The 23,514-nt window shown below is 46.7% G+C and overlaps 1 protein-coding gene across 1 annotated transcript; it reads right to left on the bottom strand.

The window, feature by feature from the left end:
• Positions 1 to 3,394: 3,394 nt before the first annotated feature.
• On the bottom strand, positions 3,395 to 17,479 carry LOC149343454 (uncharacterized). The gene is made up of 5 exons (XM_089545928.1): positions 17,330 to 17,479; positions 11,690 to 12,035; positions 9,730 to 9,974; positions 7,814 to 8,315; positions 3,395 to 3,723 (listed from the first exon to the last, which is right to left on the bottom strand). Exons 1-5 carry the CDS (start codon positions 17,382 to 17,384, stop codon positions 3,489 to 3,491), a joined length of 1,383 nt encoding a protein of 460 aa, XP_089402054.1. The 5' UTR covers positions 17,385 to 17,479; the 3' UTR covers positions 3,395 to 3,488.
• Positions 17,480 to 23,514: the final 6,035 nt, after the last annotated feature.

Genomic DNA, 23,514 nt, shown 5'->3' with positions numbered 1-23,514 from the left:
TCATTTTTCGTAATGGCTAGGGTTGCTGCTCTTAGCTGCCTGGGAGCCTGGAAGCGCAGCATCTCTTTTTTTGTTTTGCTTTGTCCAGAGTGGCTAAAGAACAGTTTGAAGAAGCTCCAATGTTTTTAGGAATAAAGATGAGGATTGAAGAAACGTGACTTCTGAAAACGCTTAAGATTCTGTTCAAAATAGAAGGCTCTCGATAACGGACACAGTTGTTAGTTCTGAAATGTACAAATGCAACTTTTGGAGGTGCCATGCTGCTGAAACTCAACACCTGACTGCACGTGCGCTGCTGTCACTAGGAATTTTAAAAAAACCTAAGACTGAACCAAAGCAAAAACCGCGCCGCGTGTCAGTTTGAGGGTGTTTTAGAGGGGCTGTGCGCCTAACAGATAAACACACGTTACCAGCCCTCGGAATCACGTCGGAAGGGTAACGGAGCTTGAGGGGGCTATCGGGTAGAAAAGAGAACTGACGCTGGCCAATTTTATTTGCTCTCTGTCTCGGGCGCCTGCCCCAGGCACTCAGACGCGTACGTTTAGGCGAGGGTCACGGAGAGAGGTAGTACTTATGCGGACGATCTCACCTGTTCACTGAAAGGCAGGACCACTCGGAGCTTTTCGGTTGAGGTTTTAATGCATCAGTATTCTAATAACAACGAAGCTATCGTCCGACTCATAGCCAGATTGCTGCCCACTCGACATTTTTGTGTGACATCAGACTACTGTTATAATGTCAAAAACGCTGTTAAAGGGGCTCTGAAAGAGGCTCTAAATAAAGTTTCGGTATGCCTAGGGTGTTAATTAAAAGGATGACGCGTCAGAAATATTTTCCAGCAAGAATTTTTTAATGCGTATTGTGTGAACTAAGTTATCTGAAGTTTAAATTTGAATTTCCGCGTTTTCGCTCCTTTCTCTCTCCTCACGTCACTTTTGCGCACTGAAATGTTGGTACTCCTATGCCGGTGTCACCCAATCGGCTTCTCCGTAGGCTGCCGACGCGCGCGGGCGTTCCTCGGAGGGCGGAGCTTCTGGCCGCGGCCATGGCAGCTGCGTGATATGCGATATATTTGGCAAAGCGAAGCAGTGATAGCTCTCTGCTACTGACATAACGACCGCTACATGCACTGCGCGTGGATTCTCGAGAAAGTCCGGCACCGCTGGTCATTCCGAGGCGTAGAAACGCGATTTTTTAAAAATATATTGTAAATGACCGGCTCGCTTCTTGTCACGGCATGAACGATCGGTGGCCTATACTCTGCATAAAGAAAGTGTATTAGAGCCAACCTCAAAGACCTTTTTCGGGTATTCTTTAGGAGGCTTCCGAATGACCTATGTGCCAACAAAAGTGTTCTGTTATGCTCTAAAATTTATTTGCTAATATTTTACACGCGTAAGCCCTTAGAGAAGTTTATGAAGAGTTTTTGGTAAAAAGTCAATGATTTAAGGCATCACAGTCCTCAGGTATTTCTGACAACTTCAGAGTTGAATGTCTGATGCAGTAGTGATTAAGTGTCTGATTAAGATGTTATGTGTTTTTTTCGGTTGAGATTCTCATTAATTTCTTTTGAGTACATTTTGAATTCATGATGCATTTTTGAACGGTTTATGGCGCACTGAAACTTGTGTTATGGACAAAAAAAAATGTAGTGAATTGCATTTTTACACCACACAGAAAACGCTGCAGTGAAGCTCTCTCACATGCACTGTAGACATCTGCTAAACTATTCTATGTGCTCGCTAAAACGTGAAAGAGTAGAGGAACATAATCTACCACTCACTGCTGCTAACAGCTTCTATCGACCCTCTGAAAGGCGTAAATAACAACATCGAGAATAGGGCGCTACAGCCTTTGGAAGTAGATGACACAGCAGTACACTCACCTGTTTTGTACTTCTTCGTAGCACGGGTAATGCTTATATACTTCCAGAAAGACGCCTCCTAACAAGTGTTCATGAGGAGCTGTTAATAAGTTTGGTTTTCTAAGGTAATTTTGGCTTCATATATACAATCTCCGGCCGGTACAATTAAAGAGATTTAACCACAAAGGTGTGTTAGTTGATATGCATCCTTGTTGCGCGAGAAATAAAAAAAAGGTCGGAAGGTGCTTGAAAAAGATACCGATCTGATGTCTTCACTCATAAGAACTTTTTTTTTCATAAGAGATCTTCATGCAAAAACACATCAAGAATTTATGTTCGCAGTTCGGTCCCAGAAAGTTACTGCGAAAATTCCTTAATAATTTATGTCACTCTGGTACAAAAAATGGAAAAGCTCATTTAGAATTTATGATCTCGGCCTGATGCAAAAACAACATATGTGGCCTTTGTGATTAATTTCTGATGACACTCCACGATTATATCAGGATAACATAAATTCAATACCCATTTTTCTAAGATGTATAGCAGTTTATTCTGCTATGCGTGAATTCTAGACAGCTCAAGAATATCTGTACTTGAGTGCTTGCATTTATTTTGCATTTAGGTGTTGGAATGTTGAAAGTCAGTATGAATACTTGCTCTTTTTCGGGCTTGCTAAGATTTCTGAGTGGACCGTTTTGGAGATGGTTTTACTTAGAAACTTATTAACAGTTTGAATAATTATTTGCTTACTCATTCATAAGCTTCAATTGAGCAATTAGGGCTTCAGACTCGCGGTGCCTGATTTCTGGATATGTAGCACCTGTACTGTTTGTAAGGCATCGCGGTATGTTTTCTCGACGAAGATTCGCAGGTCCTTACCTGCTCTTCATTTTAACTAACAACTCCCTACACTTTGAAACGTGTAAGTAATTGCTAATGTGTCCGTGCATGATTCCTCCGGGTTATGTACTGCTGCAACTTGCAAGCCACGTCTACGTGTTTACTAATAGTGCGAACCAAGGAGGGGCGGATTCTACACGGAATTGAAGGTGAGGGTGGAAGGGGCATCTTTTTTACATTGCATTTTGTGATATTTCTCGTGAGAAAAAAGAGCATAATGGTACATCAGTGTAGTTTTCCCAAGACACATTTCTTCATTGGTGAGGACAGCACAGTGCACGCATCAGTCTAAGTGGCAGTGCATTTGAATGGCGCGTTTGGTCGCGTAACGGTTATATAATAAACGCACCGTATAAGCGACTGATAAAAATCTGTTAAAAGTCTAATTTGTTGCACTGCAGGCTGTTTGCGAAATGTGAGAATGCTATGCCACCAGCAAAGATATAGCCAGCAGGTAAACTAATGCAAGAATTGCTTCGTGTAGGTTAGTTCTGATTCTGTAGTTATCACAATACCTTCCAGCTGCAGACCTCATATTTCTCCAGAAATGATGTTGAACGCGAGTACCTTTCAGCAGCTTGTCAAGGTCACTAAAGAAACAGAAATAACTCATTCAGCACACCTGGCACATTGCAGAATTTGCCGAAGTACCTTTAGTGTTGACACACGTTCCTTAGACAAGGAGTATTTATTGGACAATCACAGGTGCCAACTTTCTCGTACCCTACGGTTCTAAAAGCGGAGGATCGGAAACAAAGCGCTCAAAAGACTGGATAAGTCTTTGAATGTATCTGCGCGAAGACATCTTCAGTTGCTCCAAGTCTTCTTCTCGTAGCGTAATCTCTGTAATTTCATTGGTGAGCGGTTCCAAAGAACGTCGCGCCGGCGGCAGTTCGGTGACCGTTACGGGCGCTGTGAAGGCCATTCGATAGGTGATAATCTGGAACTGGTTGTTTGTCCTGTAATAAATTAGAACAATGTAATTTAGAAGCTCGTTGGGACAGGAAACTAACCAATTTTAGCGTTCCAAGCACGAGTAACAAAAGGATGCAGCGGCGGCCATTACAGCAAGGGGCAAAACGAAATAGTTAACTGTGCAGCTTTGCGAGATTGTGGTGATACCTACACTGCTACATTTGCATATTGCAACAGTAAAATTGCGACATTAGTATTTTATGTGCATTAAGGCAATAAATGGCAGGCCATGAAGGCGAAAGTGGCACGGCTTGGTCGGGAGGTAGCTTTTTACTGTACTCACAAGCAACCAATCAGAATTCGCCAAAACTAGTTCTACTATGCACTCCTGCACTGAGGGCACTTAAATCATAACGTGGCTTAAGCATTTGTCAGCTTATTAACGTCATGGGATATATGTCCACTGTTGCACGTAAGGAACAATAGGGTAACGCTGTCGTAAGGCTTTCAGCCAACTATGAACTCTAAGGAATACTTTTCCTGCAAAATTCCTGCAGATGTCCCTGGGTGCTGAAAGGGGTAATAATATTTTTCTTTTCATGTGAAATGATGTCAGCAAAGAAAAAAAATGGAAGTCAGTCAGCACCAATCGAAAACGTCCATCGCTTCGACGCACTCTCGCGACGTCGTAATTATAACATAACGGCTCTCATTCGTGGCGAAAAAAATTCTATCGGGCGAGGGGAAGGGGCGGCGCAGTAAAAGTTAACAGCGACCATGTGTTTGTGTTCAAACTTTATGCAGATAAAAGCAAAACAGCGTTCTTTTTCAACCGCATTCCGGCTTCTTGTTTCTGGAAAGTCGCCAATATTATAGTGTACGCGTATTAGCAACGATGAATGAACTCCAGACGTATAAATTTCTAAAACAACCACTTCAGGTCTCTACTGCCCCTCGAGTACCGATAGCAACACAGCAGCACATAGCCACCGATATTCTTAGCATCATCGCGGTACATCCACGTGCGTTACCGGATGTTATGCATGCATGCACATCGCAAGCTGTGCACCGGTTACGAGCACCTTGTGCGTCTACCTTTTCAAAGAGGATGTTTGAAATGAGAAGCATGAAAAACGTGCCATAATGTGCTCAGTGTGACACGAAACTTGTGCTGGGCATTTCGATGCCAGTAGCAAATCCGTTATACACCGCACATCTCTACAGCGAACGAAATAGGCTTGGCCAGGATATGCCGCGTTCTCACGACGTTATCCCACAGACCATGTCTCGAAGCACATTCGACCGTCCCCGCTCTGCGAAAAGCACACGTGGCGTGCGTCTGTCTTGCTATTATATGTGGGCTGAACAAAATAGAAAAGGTTATGAGTGAGGAGAGCGCATCTCACAGTTCCTAAACTTCGTGTCACTTCGGTCGCAACCCGAACGACTAGCTGCAGCCTTTCTTAATTGCGACGTGGAGCAATGTAAGAGTCAACCAGCCGTTTATTCACTGTGTACCAACAAGAGGCGTAATCAGGGGCTATTATAATTGGCGAGCATTCTTCAGAATTTTGGGTAGCTGTTCTCTCAGCACGACTGTGAGACGAAAGTTGAAAATTTCGAAAATTTGGACACGCTCACACTGCATTGCCGCTGGCCGTCTCGCGATGCGCGCTCATCGATAATACCGGTTGCCGCCACAAGGAGGTCGTGCTCGTAACATTAACCACGTGCTCCCACCTTACGGTCAGCGTCGTCGCTTCCTTGCCATTGGCTGCATATCGCAGCCAATGGGGAGGTATGATCGCCGATCACCCAATGGCTCGGTCGCTTCCCGCATACGCTTGTGAACCGCGGGTATATAGCTGAGTGACCACTGACAGAGGAACGAATGAACCCGAAATAGTGAATGGAAAATGGACAGCTTAGAGATTACAACCCTGTGTATTTATTTTCAAAGTTGAGCATTTATGTGTCATATTAGGTATTATAACGACATTACAACGACAGACATGTGGGCCCTAATCATCCACACCAAAAGTGTAACGCTAAGCTAGAATTTCATGCTAATAAATGTCGAAAGATATTTACATGACAATTATCAAAGCGCATCCAGTTGGCAGTACAACGTTCCTAACCTGAAGAACGCTCTTTATAATTGCGGCTATTGTCAGCCGTATATATTTAGGCGTAAACGCGAGGGCAATGGACGCGTTTTACTTTACCGTTTCTTATCTCAAACGCGCGTGCTAAAGAGCTCAGGAAACTGAAATTTAATTTTGGTCCGCTTATGCTGAGTGCTAGCACTCGTCCCACAAAAGTGCGTCTAAGACAGCAGTGCATTTGCTGCAGTCGGTGTTCGGCTAATCTGTTATGCACGTCGCACCACCGTCCCCTTTTTCGCATGGAATAGCGAGAATTTCCTCTTTATATTGGTGTTCGGCGGATGGTGATGGTTTTTAGCTTTTATAGACTTAGTCTATTTCTTGACTGCCGGTGCGATTGCACTCGGACGACTTTCAACGTGAGTTAAACCAACGTGCAAGCGCTGACTTATGTTTGTTTTGCGCTTTCTACCAGCTTTCTTCACAGTAAAAGTAAATAACCATAATAGCAAGAGCCTTGCAGACATAAGGTCACTCCGAGTTTTGATTTTTCTTCGAATGGAATATGCTCTGAAACGCCAGCAGTTATTTGGTTCTCTAAAAGGAATAAATAGAGCGAGAGCCAGGAGAAATAACACATGACATCTCGGTGCACTTTGCGGCTTGCCGTCATCATGAAGAATACAATTTCTTACTCGCGAGAAGCAAAAAAACGAAAATGGCCTGCGTAGCAGGAGAAGCCTAGATCTACAGTGTGTTTCATCTAAGATTTTACACAATTTTTAAAAAAGTCTTCTTGCGTTAGAACAGCCGTTTTTTGGCATTAGTGGCTTTTTTTTGATGTCGGCGGTACATTACAGTACAGCTGAGACGAGCTAACTAGCACGCTGGTTAAGTAATATTGAATAGTTGGCTTTTAACTATTAACTTTAAATTCCTTAATGACTAAAGAGAGTCTAACCCGCTGTAAATATCTATATCAGTTTTTAAAATCTCGGAAACGCGGTTATCATTGGCTCTGTGGCCTTAGAATTTTTGAAACATCCTGCCAAAATACATGCGCTTTAGAGAAACATGCAGGCGAAGAACCCTCTCCAGTGCAGGTCAAAATAGCCAAAATTTGTTGGGCCACAGCACCCAGGAAAACCGCGTTCTCGAAATTCTATCAACGGATATAAACATTACTTACTATGGGCTACACGCTTTTCAATAATTAAGCATCCCAACGCTTTAAAAACTTAACTATTTAATATTAGTTAACCAGCTTAATAGCATATCTGAGCTGAATTCTGATGTACTACCCCGCTGACAATGCGATGCCGGAAAAACCAGTCTTCTAATCCGCCTATTCTTAAAAGTTTGTAAAATCTTAGGTGAAGCGCCCTGTATATTAAAGAAAGCAACGCTTAACGAAATAATTGAAAGGCATCTTCAGTGTGCCCTAAAAAGCAATGCCCTAAGACTTACTTTCACTTTGCAACGATTAATGAGCTTTAGACCAGTAAGATTTGCCTGGATAGAGCTCGAATAAACCGTTAAGTACAGTATAACTGTACTACTTCCTCTTAGTAAGAAGGTGAATGTCACTCGCGGAAATGGGCGCACTAAGCAAGCTGTTCCCGAAGGCGCTCACCTCGCCGCCCTCTAGATGGCGGGTTTGATTGTAATGGTGCATTCTGCGCTTTATAGCACATTCCAGAACAGAACTTCTTTGGTTTGTTTTGAAAATTTCTCCACTATGAAGTCTATTGATGAAACAGATCTGCGTATGCTTTCCACAGCAGCTTTGTAAAACATGCTAGAAAAACAAATCACCAAAGGGCACATCTATATTCCCTCATTCTGTGAGCGGTCGCCGTTTATCTGCACTGATTTTCCTCCAACGGGACCTTTTATTGGGATGTCCTCGCCTCCAGGCAAGCGTATCGAATCCAACAAATAACTAATTACATATGTTGGTGCAGCAAACCTTCTATACGCTGTCCATTAAAAACTAGCGGCCGTGCTATATGTGCAAAAGCTTGCGTACTCCGTGATGTCCAAGGCCACTTCCACGGCAGGAACCCGAACGTCCAAGACTGCATTGCGGAGGTGATGGCGGTCTCCCACAAGCGCCGCCGCCTTAATCGTCAGGTCCTCGAATCCCAGGTCCATGCGAATGGCAGCTCCGCATTCTCCCAGCGTCACGGCGCAGTCGCCACTCCTGTGGACACTGGACAGGCCGGACACGTTGCCGCCGGACACCACGACCCTCCCGAAAGAGAAAGTGAACTCTTGGAGGTCGCGCGGAAGCGGCGCTGGGTCGGAGCCTATAGACAGGACGAGCGTCCGAAGGCAGCTGTCGAACACTCCACGCTCACGCTCGACTTCCGCGCTGCGAGGCTCCCGTTGCCTTTCCGGTAACCGCCTCCTTGGCGTTGAGTCCTCGTCAGAACCACCACTGCTACCGCCGGGATGCTGACCGCGTATCAGGGCCAAGTAGCTGGAGGCGCTGCCAAGCGCCTTCCTCCAGGCGCGTGTGAGCTGCGACTCTGACGAAAGGTGAAATGCAAACTCCTGCTATTGTTTTTGACCTTCGTTACAATTAGTACTGTGTAACTTGCGCTGCTGCCGCTCCGCCGCTGCTGCTGAAAGAAATATTAACTTGAAACTATAAATACTAGCGATTACTACATGACCGCTATGATAGCTGGCCCTTCTACCAAATAATGCAATGAAGAAAAAAAAGCGTTTTCCTGAGCTTGGGCACGTTAACCTTTGCAGTTAAATTTGCATGTTTAAGCCACTGATAAATATTGTAGGCGGCACCTCTTCCGCGAAAGGTGAAATAGGCGGCACTAAAAACGCGTCGCATGAATCACGAAAATGAAGAAATTATCATTATTTTTTGAGGACCGAAGATGGCAGTGGTTGAGTCTTGCTCCTATGTGATCTTTTAATTGAGCAGCGCCACCATGGTTTTTGTCGCCGTCATTACACGAGCAAAACGCACATTTCATAGAGCTTCTCAATAGATCCGCACTTAGTTCTACTTCCGCTTATTGGAGGAAATGAATGATTTCAATTTTTTACCTGACTAATCCACGTGGTTTTTGCGACCCAAAGCGCGGAATATCCGTCCTTGGTACCTCATTGGTCAGTTAAATCTATCTCATCTACGTACTGCGTGCCACGCTCAAATTTATTGATGCGTACTGATGAGATGTAACGAGAATTTCTCCTCCGATCTGGCACGAACTATCTGCAATTTTCTTTGTTTGCTTCTTTTTGCTTATTATCCACGGCTGCAATCGCTGAAAAAATTAAACGTTTGTCATTCACTCAGATGCAAGCCAATAAACACGTCTTATTATCCATCAAGCTCTGTTTGGGCAGAATAAAGTTGGCTAAATGGTTTTGTACCTAAATTCTAATACTACATCGGTCGTTTTCGATGTCCGTAAATCCTCAAGCAGATTGCCTTGCTGAAAAGTGTTCACTAACTCGACGTCTCACCTGCACGCTGCCCGTACAAAGTTTTTGTAGGCCTTCATTCTAACGTTATGAAAAAGAAACAAGAACTGCGCGAAAAATGACGGGTCAAGAGAGAAGAATCACACGGGATGAGCGCAGCGCTTTTTGTGAAGTTCTTTTTTGTTACAATGCCGTATCAACAAGCCCCTCACCACAATCTTCTAGATTTCATTTCTTCATTCCCACGCCCAATTTCCATGAATACAGAGAAGAGTGTGTTTCAACGCCTCTCTTATTACGGCCTGATCATCAACAGAGCAAAATGTGAGTTCGGCAAGTCGGAGCTTGACTTCCTTGGTCGTCGTGTCACATGTAATCACATTAAAGTGTGTTGAGTAAAGTACGAACCTGTTTTGCTCACAATACGGTCTTTGGGCCCACTGCTTTTGTTATCCTTCATCTTAAGCTTATCTGCAACGTCATGCCGCTTACCTTCTGCGAAGATATCATTCTCCTCGTTGCCTGCGGCGTAAACTTTGACTGCCTTGAGAGTCTGGACAGCCATGTTGCGGAGCTCTCGAGCTAGTAGCTGGCCAACCTTCTTTTCGATGTAAGGTCTTAAGTAGTCGATAACGTAGTCGTAGACGCCTCCGTTGAAAGTGACATTGTTGAGATGGAGACGAATTCTCGACATACGCAGGCCATATACCTCAAGTTGGAGGTGGTTGGGTGAGGGTCTGAAAAGAAATGAGCAATAATTTTAAAGCATTCTTATATTTTTAGACTCTGCAACATACTGCATCAGTCTTGTAAGATTGTACTGCTGTTGCTTGTCCTAACAAGTAGTCATGCTCTGTTTCGTAGTAAACATGAACGGAACGTGGCGTAGTAAAACGATTTGATGTAAAACCTTTATGTCTTTCACAGAAAGACGAGTTATGCTTAAACTGTGCGGTAGTTTGTTATAAACGAAACCAAATATTACGTCTGGTGACGGGTGTTTGCATAAATCGCTACTCGAGTGAACGCGCCCCCTCACTGAAACTGTCCCGAGCCACCACAAAAAATGTGAATAAAAAAAAAGGCGAGACAGCCAATTCGAGAGCAGCTTTCTGGCATGAACGTTGAATTATTTGACACAAAACTTTGTTTCTCACCAAAGCTCTAGGGAAATCATGCCCATATGCCGGAAACAAAACATCACCTGCCAGTCCATTATCTTTCTGTGTGGTAAAGTAGAAATTTACCGTGGGATAGCCACTAATGAAATTAATAAAAGTAGTGCTTCTCCTACCTTATCCGTAAGAGTGTACTTACAACTACGGTCTCCTTCGAGCGATGACGAAAGGTGGTTCACTGCTACTAAGGAGGTTGATTGCGGCTTGAGCTCAAAGTGAAAGCAAGCGTTCATAAAAACGTTCATTATCACGATGCGCCCATACTTCGCTTGAAGATCATCACATTGTATTTTGCCCAAAGTCATCCCGAAACCGATAATGTTGCCATTAAACTGTCATAACGCGCAACATTACCCTCTTTTCGCGTGCATCATGTGCAGCAGATTGAGGAATTTGAGGTGACGTAAATGAACGAAAAACAACTTCGAAAGAGAGCACATGTATACTAGGTGGTGAACAGTCTTAACAGTGCAGGATCTGTCCACTGAAGGAACTTAAATGTCAAGAATGACCAAATAAAATACATGTTCTTGCATGCTGCATGATATCAAGACTGTCATAATAAGTGTGCTACGAATATGGATGCTTTTGTGTTAAGAGGCAGCTTCAAAAAACAAAAAAAAATACGTGACAGTTACGGCTTAATAAGTGGCATCGCACATCATGCGCACTGGTGTTGATCTAACGGAAAAGACGTGGCCCTATCTAGGACAATACTGCAGAGAGTTCCGCGAATTGATCAAAATTCCGAAAAAACTTCTCGCGTAAGCATTTTGCGATTTAATACGAATGGAACTAAGAACGCTGCCACACACGTCAAACACAACTCCGCTGCAAATGAGATAAAGACTAGATCTTTCAGTGGACTTTTTTTTTGGTTTGGTTTTATTGGGGTTTAACGTCCCGAAGCAACTCAGGCTATGAGGGACGCCGTAGTGAAGGGCTTCGGAAATTTCGACCACCTGGGGTTCTTTAACGTGCGCTGACAACGCACAGCGCACGGGCCTCTAGAATTTCGCCTCCATCGAAATTCAGCCGCCGCGGCCGGGTTCGAACCCGCGTCTTTCGGGCCAGCAGCCGAGCGCCGTAACCACTGAGCCACCGCGGCGGGGCAAGCACCTTTCAGTGGACTGCATGATTTATCGTTTCACCTAGAAAAAGCAGATGCAGAGAAAAAAGGCAATGAAAACAAAAAGTTGCCAAAGCGATTGCCACAATGAAGCGTCGGTGAGCGCCAGCACAACAAAACTTTCGCACAGACAAAATGCACTCACTCTTCCGCGGTGAAGGAAGCCCGGAATTGAGCGACGTGAGCAACCACACCCAATTTGTGTCGCAGGAACGAGGAGTTGAAGCCGGCATAATAGCGAACGCTTATGGGCCCTCCTTGAACGTGCAGGCTGAGCTGGCTGCCGGCGTTGTCAACGTTCAGGAAGGCATGACCGCGCCTTTGGATTGTGTTAAGGCCACGCAGCGTGCCATCGGAAAAGCCTATGCTGAAGCCGTATTGTTCCGGTTCGCTATTCACGAAGTCGGGTAGAGGGATCTCAACAAATCGGTTGGAACGCAGCACCTTTCTCAGCCCTTTGTCAAACAGAGAGTCAAGCGGAACGCAGGTTTCTGAAAGGAAGCGAGTGATACATATTAAAAGCGGTGTAAAGTAGCACGCTCTCGTCTATTTTTTGTTATACGCAGAATTCTTAACAAGGTTTTTTTTTTTACCTATAAAACTGATAGTAGAAAAAGAGCTAAACATTTTTAATGAATGCTATTAAAAGCTCCAGTGTAGATAATACTGAGACCGCGCTAAGGGAACGCTGGAAACTTACGTGCGCAAGGAAAGCTGGAATTACAAAGGTATTTTTTTGCAGTAGTGCGACCGTTATATAAAAAAAGTATTGCAGTGGAGGCCACTTATAATAAATCGGACTGGCACGCTGACTTTGTTTGCTGTATCCGAAGTTCGTAACAAATGTACTTCCCATATTAGCGGCAAGAACATGTACTTCGAAAATTTAGCGGTTATTTCGTTTCATATGCTTGTTTCTTCAAAGACGGCCCTATAATGGCGCCTTGCAAGCACTCCAGCCTCTTCCCAAGGCGCTTGGTGCCTACGAGCTACTTAGCGATGCCATTTAACTAGTCAGGCATAAAGTGTTCATACAAAGTGGCTGTAGGCCGACGCCGTTGAGGGTCCAGACATAGTACCTAGAGGAAAAATAAACGGACAGTAGCGATGCGGCAGGACACATGCTATACTTGCAGCTGAGTTCTACTACGGAAAGCGAATATTTATACACTCAATTTTCCTTCTTCCTATTGTCTTGTCAGCTGGAGTTCCGTCAAATTATGATAATGAGAAGAAAAAAAAGCCCGAGGCGATTGACGTGAGCAGTGTAACACGCGTACATAAATGAACCTCCGAAAAGCTGACATTGGTTAATATGGCGACGTGTGACATGAAGGATAGTTGGAAGACAATCATTTGGGAAAAAGAAAAAAGAAACAAAAGAAAACCGCGAGCGAAGTGAAAAGTCATCAAATCCTGATACGATAGAGGCACTTATAGACACACTGAAAGGACAGGCATAAGAAACGAAAAACACTCAGAATTATAGAGCAACTAATAGATGGTTTGGTTTGGTTTATTGGGGTTTAACGTCCCAAAGCAACTCAGGCTATGAGGGACGCCGTAGTGAAGGGCTCCGGAAATTTCGACCACCTGGGGTTCTTTAACGTGCACTGACACCGCAACAGCACACGGGCCTCAAGAATTTCGCCTTCATCGAAATTCGACCGCCGCGGCCGGGATCGAACCCGCGTCTTTCGGGTCTGTAGCCGAGTGCTGTAACCACTGAGCCACCACGGCGGGGCAGGGTAACTAATAGATGAATCGGTGAAACGTACCAGATAACACCGCTGTAAACATGGAACAAGGAAAAGGACACGTTTTAAGTAGACACCGATGAGACAAATGCGATGCTTAACCTGTTGAGGTGTGCGAAATTTGCAAACGGTGCATTTGAAAGGAGGTACAATCAAAAGAATTTCGCGAGGTACACAAGAGCATGCTTAGAGGTGGAAGTTATGGAAAAAGTGATGAAGGCATCGAAATTGGTTTAAAACGCAATGAAAAAAAGACACAGGGCATACAGAATAACTAATGCTGTACTGTTTGCTACCAAAAGCCCCACATTTATAGGTTGCAGTAAGTTGCCTACTGATTAAGATAGCGCCCTTCTTTATTCCTGAGTGTTCCACAGGGCGTGGTCGCTCATTTTTCTTCATACTTTTTTTGTGTGGAGGGCATAAAATATTTCACTTCATTTCATTTCCTTAAAGAGCACACTAGGGGGGGGGGGGGGGTCATTACATGCGGGGTAGAATCAGCAGAAAATTTAAATGACAATGCCACATGTGCTCATATGTAAAGTTTTGTTTTTAATTATCAGCCAATAATATTGGGCAGGCAATGTAGACGATATGTTTGGGAGGGCCGTTGTAATCTTTAGCTGCACGTGGGTAGAATGAGGTTTAAAATGCAACATTTCGGGCACGTGGACAAAAACTTGAAGCGTGTGGCTGGTGCGGTGAGCAATGTTCGACGTTGGCATGATGTAAGGGGAACGATTAATTGATGAGTATTCAGTCGTGCTCGCCCTTCCCATTGCTAAGCTTCCATACTGGTATACATGCTGATTTGTAAGGGCACCGCCTGCAATTTTCGGCCAGGTAGCCATATATCACAACGGCTGAAACCTTCCTCTGTTGCTTCTACAGTCTTTCGTCGAAGCCACGACTTGTTCGCTCCAGGCAGCATTTTTCGCAGAGCTAGACATCACTACGGCCAGCAGCACACGGGTTGTGGACCACCGCGTCCCTTTCCTTCCCCATCCCCCATTCCAGCCCTTATTCTAGACCTGCATCCCCCTCTCCCAGTACTGCGCTTGGTGCGGTCCCGACCTCCTGCACATCTGTAATCACCCCTGGTCGTCACCTGCCGTGGGAAATTGCAGTAATGACGTAACGAAGTTACAGCAGTGAGACTGTACGCAGTATGTGGTCGTCCGTACGTGCGTTGTATGCCCCAGCAGCGCATAAGGAGCGGAGCCGATTGTGCACGCGAATCACGCCGCGTGATCCTATTGGATAGCAAGGCATACCACGTGACTGACATTAAAATTTCTCAAATGATTGCCGATGGTTGATGCCTGTCCATGTGTAGTAGTTTCCCTTTTAACGCTGCCACCACCTTGCGCCCACCATGCTTCTCCATCTAACCTATTCGCTTTGCCGAGCCATCAAGCACACGCGCGCTGATCGATCTTGCAGACCTCCAGTCCGCTCTGCGCCCGCGGTTAACTGCCATTTAAGTGCCCCCTTTACTACTGCTTTTTACGGGTGGTCACGTTGAAGTGAGGTAGTGACGGCTTAAAGGCGTTCACTGGTATCCACGCTGTTGAGAAGAACGAGTGTTTTGGAGGTTGGGACAAGTTATAAACAAGAGACGAGCCCACGGTTAATCGTTGTATCTGAGATGAAGTGTCATTGCTGTAATACATACCTTCACGGTAGCACCACCCTTGTTCATAATAGGCGAGCGCTCCTAGCAACTGCAGTCGTTATAATCAGCTTGAGTGTACTTGTCAAAATTATAATATACGTGCACCAAAACAAAATCTACGTTTTATGATTCTGTTACTGCGACAAAGCAGGAGGTGAAGAGCGGCTATGCTTCCTCTTCTCTATTGTTTAGGTTTAGGTTTAAGGGGTTTAACGTCCCAAAGCGACTAAGGCTATGAGAGACGCCGTAGTGGAGGGCTCCGGAAATTTCGACCACCTGGGGTTCTTTAACGTGCACTGACATCGCACAGTACACGGGCCTCTAGAATTTCTCCTCCAAAGAAATTCTAGCCGCCGCGGCCGGGATCGAACCCGCGTCTTTTGGGTCAGCAGCCGAGCACCATAACCGCTGAGCCACCGCGGCGGGGCCTCTTCTCTATTGTATTAATACTATTATTCTTGTGCTATTTCTGAGCACTGTTCCCTGTGGTAAAATTTGTTTTTTTGAGATGCTTTCAAACACTCTTCCGCTCTATGAAATTATTTCTGGGCTTGTGTTCTCTTCCAGCATACCTGCTTCTCTTTAAGGCTATAACAATGACATATTCGTAAACCCTTTTTTTTCTGTGTGCCACTACACTACAACTGTGTCTCTTTTTTTACATTCTTGTAAAGGAGCCTTTCCATGTGGTCCTCATAAGCGTACCTTAGCTGGTTTGCGAGGCTCACGGTCACTTTTGGTCCCTCAGCATGCGCGTCCATTTTCGGTTATCGTTAAGCGTCTCACTGGGCCACACAGACGCGGCCAGAGGCTCTACACACGCTCACTAATGGCGATGAGTTAATCCCCTACCACGCTTTTTCTCCCCGACGTAGTCGCATGCCCACCCATGCTGCCTCTTTCACTTGAAGTGTGTGTGCAGTGAGTTCATGGGCATGTGCGGCGGCAGCTTTGTTCCCGAGTCTTTGCGTCGGTGCCTCTGCTGTCTTCCTCTGTCCCTCCTTTTCTGTTTTCTTTTCTTTTTGTTTTTAAGCCCTCTGTGAGCCCAGTTCAATGCTATTAGAAGACACGTGATGCGCTGTGGGATCACTCTCGACTAAGACCGCTGTCAAGTCGACATGTTGAATAAATGGATTAAGTTTTTAAATATGCATTCCCCAACTTACTGTATTTTTAATTAGTTGCCTTGAGGAATTTAGTATCTCTTATATACGTATATATATATATATATATATATATATGCGTAGGTGGATAAGTATCTACAGGATATTTTTCAGGGTGACACATACATTTAACAGTTGCTGTGTGCAGACTTCTATCGTGTAAGAGAACAGTGTTTATCAGTCCGCAGTACAAAGCGTACAGCCCCGGACAGAACAGCAAGCACCCCGCTTCCGCGTTCACTCTGTTCTGTTGCGCTGCGGAATAGAAATAAAAATGCTTGCTACCTTTGTGTGCTAGAGCAAAAGTATAGTTTACTTAATTATGTGTAAAGAAATCATTATGTTTCGTTGCTTAACCCGTGAGAGGATTTTCAGGGCCGAACCACGGTCCATATGCTTCTGTCCGCAACCTTAAGTGACTGCATTTTTAAATAGAAACTGACAGGAAAATAAAGTCACAGTAACATGTCCTAGATAACGACCAGGGCCTCACTCTATGGTGACAAAGTTAGCTGTGCGTTTTTTTGCAAGATGTAATGCAATGCCATCGTTTTGGCACCATGCCCAAATACGAACAAGTTCCGCCTCCAGTAATGCATGCGGACTGGGTAATTTCTCCCGGGGTCGAGTTAATGGCTTGTGTTAACAATCTCTATATCAACCCCCTTTCTTTTTTTAAATAGAAGTTTTATTATGGACTAGTAATAGTACTGAAATACTTCCCTTTTTAACATTATTTCTGCTTTTCCATACCTGCCTTTAGCGCTCACATCTGAGACGTAGCGGTACAATAATTGAAATTAATTATTTAATAATAATCATTATACTCTAAATGTTTCGGAAGTAACTGTATACCGGTAGGTAAAAACAATGAGTTAATGTTTAGTAAATATTAATTTATGTTCCACGCAAGCAACTAGCAGTGGCTAATACACTTTTCTGTCTACTCTGTAGGGGTTTCTACTTTTCCGAACTTTTGAACAAACATCGCCCCAATATTGGCTTTACAGCAGGTTGTATGGTTTAAAATATTCTGAATCCTTCTGGCAGAACGTAATTTATACTTCAGCAGAAAAATGGTCATCTGATCTATGACGCGCCTGCAAACCTCGCATCGGAACAAAGGAAATGCGAAAGGTCAGGAGTCAGTTGAAATGCAAAAAGTAAACAACCAAAAAATTGCTCACCGCTTCTGGTTTCCATTAACTGAAGGAGTAGGATCAACAGTAATCCATAGGACATTTTCTTACCTTCAGTATAGCTTACTAGAAATTATTTAGAAAACACGTTCCCGCGTTAACTCGTCTCACGCGAGATGCCCTCAGCGAAACTCAGCGACAAACTGGGTCTAGTCGCGCGTGCTAATCTGATCTTGTCTGAGAAGAGCGGTGATAACAACGAAAGCGCACGCGGCGTTAAGTTCTTCGAAGATTACGCGCAGTCGGCGTTGAGTAACGCGCGGATGCGGCATCTCCAGTTACTCGTGTTTTTATGGGGTCGAGAAGTTTGCCACGTGAAAACGAAATGCTTGGGGAAAAGTGTTACCATTATCAGACGACATTTGGAAATGTAAAACACGTCACCAGGAGTGTATTGCGTAGCGTGGCGGTCTACTAAAATGCGATTGAGAGGTAGCAATAAAACAAAAGCACATGTAACGCACTTCACTATAAATTTAAAGATCTCTGTACTCACAGATCGGTGGCAAGAACAGATATGCGCTGGAAGCAGTTTTGTAGGAGTGAATTTCAGGTTTTCCGAAGGCAGTCCCGACCTGCTGAATAAAAACAGAATTGTTTGTGCTTACCTGGTGCTAGGTCGCCGGCGATCAGCCTCATTTAATGCACCCCAATAAAGTGTGCATTAGAACCGAACTGGGGGCAAGAACAACATGATTGATACGTACGATAAGTACTAATGAATATCACTGAGTCACAAGCTGACAAAAAGAAAGTACGTAGTTGCTAGCCGATCGAGCTAAACAGTATGGAAGAATAAATATTAATATAATGTTGAGGTCTTCGGAGTGACACTATATTCAGGGTCATTGGCACGTCTGCTTATTTGGCACGTCTTCATTGACACGCCTGTTGTCTGCTGATTTTATATATTTCAGTGCAATGCACACAGGTCGGAAAGCAAAGAGAGATGTTCTTCGATATGTTTACCAGCGTCCAGGAAAAAAGAGGAGACACCGAGAATGATCTGACGGCGCAGTGCTCCCGCTGTGTCCCATATATTTGTATTTTTGCGCCGTCTGTTGCATTTTTATCTTCACGCTAGTGACCATGTCTTAGTTATCTACCAAGCCGCAACTAGTCCAACTTCTTTCTTTAGAGACTAATGCTCCTGGTGTTGGCAATCCGCTTTTATGGCCTTGGTTCATTCAGGTAACTGCAAAATTTGTGTGTTGAGGGTCGACTTCACAGAAAATTGTACATCGTGTCTCACATAAGAGGTCCTTGTCTTTAAGCGGCAGATTTGTGTGGGAGGAGGCATATGCAGTTCACACATTGTAGCGCTTTATGCAGGCTCCGCTTCTCATGATGTCGCGTACGAATCCACTTGCAGGAATTTCTTGCTGCTGTGCACAATGGCACGGGCCAGCAACCAAGAAAAGCACTGAAGATTACGTCCAACATTCGGGAATTCGTACCCAGCAGCTGACCAGGTAAGTTAGGTAGGTTAACGTTGCGTTCTGTGGAAGCTTCTGTGTTAGCTACCTCGCCACTAGGCATAGCTGCAGAGCAGCTGGTATCATAACTCGATCGGCACCAAGCAGGTATTAGGTATGGACACCCAGCTCTACTCGGGCCTGTTTCACTGTCATTGTTCCTAATGTAATGAGACTACTCGCACAATTAGTGTGGACGGCAGGTCTTTGTTCAAGCGGTGCTGCTCAGCAGGCCAGCGTTCGCAAGAGCGCTCCCGAGCTTCGTCAGCTTCGTCTTCTATCTTCTTCGTCTCCTTCGTCGGCGCTACCCGTTGGGGCAGCAAACCCCAACTATCTTTATTACAATACCGCCGGGGTGCAAAGGCGCCATCCTGGCGGCCTAAGGGCTCGAAGTAGGGCTTCAGGCGGTCTAGGTGCACAATTTCACGGCCGCGGCGGCGATTGTCAGACGAAGGCGTGAGGGGCTCGATCAGGTAGTTAACTGGGGTTGTCTGCTGAACAACGCGATAGGGGAATTGGTATTTGCTCAGCAGTTTTGTAGACTGCCCCGAGCTGGAGGAGGGCACCCAAAGCCAAACCAAGGATTGAGGAACATAAGACGGCGGCAGACCGGGGAAGCGGCGCGGGCGCTTTTCTGACGGTGCTGGTCGTCAGAAGTAAAGGAACGGGCCAGTTGACGGCATTCTTCGGCGTACGCAGCGGCTGGAGAGACGGTGGTCAATTTGGATGAATCGGGGCAGTAAGGGATTATGGTGTCCATGATGGAGGAAGGCTCGCGTCCGTAGAGAAGAAAATACGGGGAAAACCCAGTAGTGGCTTGCGTTGCAGAATTGTAAGCGTAGGTAACGAAAGGGAGAACTCGGTCCCAGTCTGAGTGATCGGCAGAAATGTACTTGGCCATCATATCGCCGAGGGTCTGGTTAAAGCGCTCGGTCATGCCGTTGGTCTGCGGATGGTACGAAGACGTCGTGCGGTGAACGATATGACACTCCCGAAGGAGGGCTTCCACGACGCCGGACAAGAAGACGCGACACCGATCGCTGAGCAATTCCTTAGGCGCACCGTGACGAAGAATGATGTTCTGAAGTATGAAACCGGCTACTTCAGAGGCGGTCGCAGCTGGTAACGGTCCAGTTTCCGCATAGCGCGTGAGATGATCAATGGCAACGATGATCCAGCGGTGGCCGGCGGCAGTGAAGGGAAGAGGGCCATAAAGGTCAATTCCAACACGGTCAAATGGCCGGGCGGCACACAGTAAAGGTCGCAGAGGAGCAGGTGAGTGCGATGGTGGGTTCTTGCGACACTGACATTCCAGGCAAGAGTGTATGTACTGGCGGACAAAACGGTACATGCCCCGCCAATAATACCGAAGGCATAGGCGGGTAAAAGGTTTTTGCAGACCGGCATGACCGCATTGTGCGCTCATCATGATAAATGGCACAAATGGCGGAGCGGAGATGCCTTGTAATCACGAGCAGCCATTTGCGACCATCGGGGAGGTAGTTCCGACGGTACAGCAGCTGGTCACGCACGACAAAGTGATGGGCTTGACGACGGAGCGCTCTAGAAGGGAGGCGCGCTGAGCGGTTGGCTAGGAAATCCAGAAGAGAAGTAATCCAAGGATCCTTGCGCTGCTCAGAAGCTATATCAATAGAGTCAAGAGAAAGTGTGAGGCCGGAAATAGATGGTGGGTCAGGCTCAGTGGTCACAGGGGAGCGCGAGAGAGCGTCAGCATCGGAGTGTTTGCGACCGGAACGATAAATGACCCGAATGTCGTAATCTTGTAAACGCAGAGCCCAATGAGCGAGGCGGCCAGATGGATCTTTGAGTGACGACAGCCAACAAAGGGCATGGTGATCGGTAATGACATCAAACGGGCGCCCATATAAGAAAGGACGAAATTTTGTGATCGCCCAAATAATCGCCAAACCTTCTTTTTCTGTGACGGAATAATTAGTCTCCGCTTTTGTGAGCGCACGGCTGGCGTAAGCAACAACGTACTCATTGAAACCAGGTTTCCGCTGAGCTAGAACGACACCGAGACCAATGCCGCTGGCGTCTGTGTGCAGTTCTGTAGGCGCGGAAGGGTCGAAATGGCGCAAGATCGGAGGAGAGGTGAGGAGCTGGCGCAGCGTTGCAAAAGCTTCGTCGCATGCAGGGGACCAAGCCGACAAGTCGTGGCTACCAGCGAGAAGTTGCGTCAGCGGGGCGATAACGGCAGCAAAATTCTTGATGAACCGGCGAAAGTAGGAGCAAAGGCCAAGAAAGCTTCTTAGTTCTTTCAGGGATGTGGGCTTCGGAAAATCAGCAACTGCGCGGAGCTTAGCAGGGTCCGGGAGTACACCATCCTTGGACACGACGTGGCCTAGGATAGTCAGCTGTCGAGCGCCGAAGCGACACTTTTTCAAGTTTAGTTGCAGTCCAGCGTCACTGAGGCAGCGAAGAACACTCTCGAGGCGAAGAAGATGAGAAGGAAAATTCTGGGAGAAGATGACAACATCGTCCAAGTAGCAGAGGCAGGTCTGCCATTTAAGCCCACGGAGGATGTTGTCCATCATACGCTCAAAAGTGCCAGGCGCGTTGCAGAGACCGAAGGGCATCACCTTAAATTCATACAGCCCATCAGGTGTGATGAAAGCTGTTTTCGGGCGATCGACTTCGGCCATCGGCACCTGCCAGTACCCAGAGCGCAGATCCAACGAAGAAAAGTACTCCGCTCCCTGCAGGCAATCCAGCGCGTCATCTATACGAGGCAGGGGGTAGACATATTCGAGGAGGACGGGTCTGCGATGTCGGCGGGAGGAGTGAGGGCGTTGATGTCATGGGCGGCAGGCTCATCAAGGACAGGAGAAGCGTCGTCGAGATCGATGACATCAACTGTGCCAAGCGATTCTCCCCGAAGTAAAGTGGTGGGGAAAGGCCACGGGTTCGTGACGTACAGGGCACCACAACCACCAGAAAGTGTGAGCACGGCATGAGGGAGCATGACAGATTTTCGGTGCGCACAAAGAGGGGAGGGTGAATAAAGGACAGTAGCGTCAGAGAGGGCAGCACAAGTCAGCGGCATGAGAACAGATGAGAAAGCTGGCATGTCGACGTCGTCAGCGGCGAGAATAGGCGCGGCGGTAACAGGGGAGGCGTCCAGAAGAGCATTACACAACGGCGACAAATTAAATTCAGCACGTGCACAGTCAATGATGGCGTGATGCGCGGACAGAAAGTCCCACCCGAGGATGATGCCATGAGAGCAGCGGGTGAGAACGAAGAACTCAATGGTGTAGGAGAGGCCATGGATGACGAGGCGGGCAGTGCAGGCTGCCAGAGGGCGAATGGGGTCAGCGCTCGCGGTGCGAAGCGAAAGGTCCGCAAGCGGCGTCATCACTTTTTTTAGTCTGGGGCACAAGTTGCGACTAATGATGGACACGGCAGCACCAGTGTCAATGAGCGCGTCAACAGTAGCACCTTCAACGATCACTTCAATAACATTCGTAGGAGCGCTGATAGGGCTTGAGACCGTCGTTGACGGCGCAGTTCTTGCCTCCGGAACTGGGGCGCCTAGTTTTCCGCTTGGAGGGGTGGTGACCGGCGGCGCATAGGAGAGCGAACGGCGCCGAGGAGACGGCGACCGATGGCTGCGGTTGTAGGAGTCGGAGCTAGACGGGGAGGGATTCTCAGCAGGGAGAGCAGAAGAGACAGGTACGGAAGGCAACGGAAAGTCGTACGTCGGCGGGCGCCCGTAGTCGTGAGAACCGGATCCGCGCGTGCGGCAACAGCGGGCCACATAACCAGCGAGACCGCAAGCATAGCATATCGGGCGGTTATCTTGGGTACGCCACGGATTCATAGGGCGGGGACCGGTACGAGGCAGAGGATGGTGAGTGAGTGGCAGTGCAGGGGCGAGCTGCCGCTGAGGGTACACGGTGACAGGTGGTGAATAAGCAGGCACAACGGGCTGAGGACGTGGCCGGGCGACTGCTTCTGCATATGTCAGCGGTGCAGTGACCAGAGGGGGTGAATTAGTGGGCGGCAGGACCTCAGCTACCTGCTCCTGGATGACACGCTGAATAGATGGCGGCAGCGATGGCGTTGGGGTGGATTGGCAGGTAACTACCGATAATTGACGAGCGACCTCCTCCCGCACAAACTGCTTGATGTGCTAAAGAAGTGTCGGCTGATCGTGGGCAGGACCGCGTACCGCCAAGCTGGAAAGGCTGTCGTCCGGGCAAATGGCACGTCGGGTGACATGACGCTGTTTGCGGAGCTCGTCGTAGCTTTGGCACAAAGAGACTACGTCGGAGACGGTTTGAGGATCTTTTGAGACCAGCATTTGAAATGCGTCGTCCTCAATGCCTTTCAGAATGTGTCGTATTTTGTCAGTTTCGCTCATAGATGGATTGAGCCGCTTACACAAGTCAACTACGTCCTCGATGTAGCTGGTGAAATTCTCGCCGTTCTGCTGGGCACGACTGCGCAAACGTTGTTCGGCACGAAGTTTTCGGACAGCAGGGCTGCCAAAGACGTCAGTCAGGCTGGTTTTTAGAGCCGCCCAGGTAGTAAAATTCGCTTCGTGGTGGCGGAACCACAAGTTGGCGACATCGGTCATGTAGAAGATGACGTTCGTGAGCTTAACGACGTCATCCCACTTGTTGTAAGCACTCACGCGTTCGTAGGAAGCCAACCAATCTTCTACGTCGGTAT

Source organism: Amblyomma mixtum, chromosome 5, assembly GCF_055824585.1.
Source record: "Amblyomma mixtum isolate Tamu chromosome 5, ASM5582458v1, whole genome shotgun sequence".
Classification (NCBI taxonomy): Eukaryota; Metazoa; Arthropoda; class Arachnida; order Ixodida; family Ixodidae; genus Amblyomma; species Amblyomma mixtum.
This window is presented reverse-complemented; position numbering and strand designations above follow the sequence as displayed.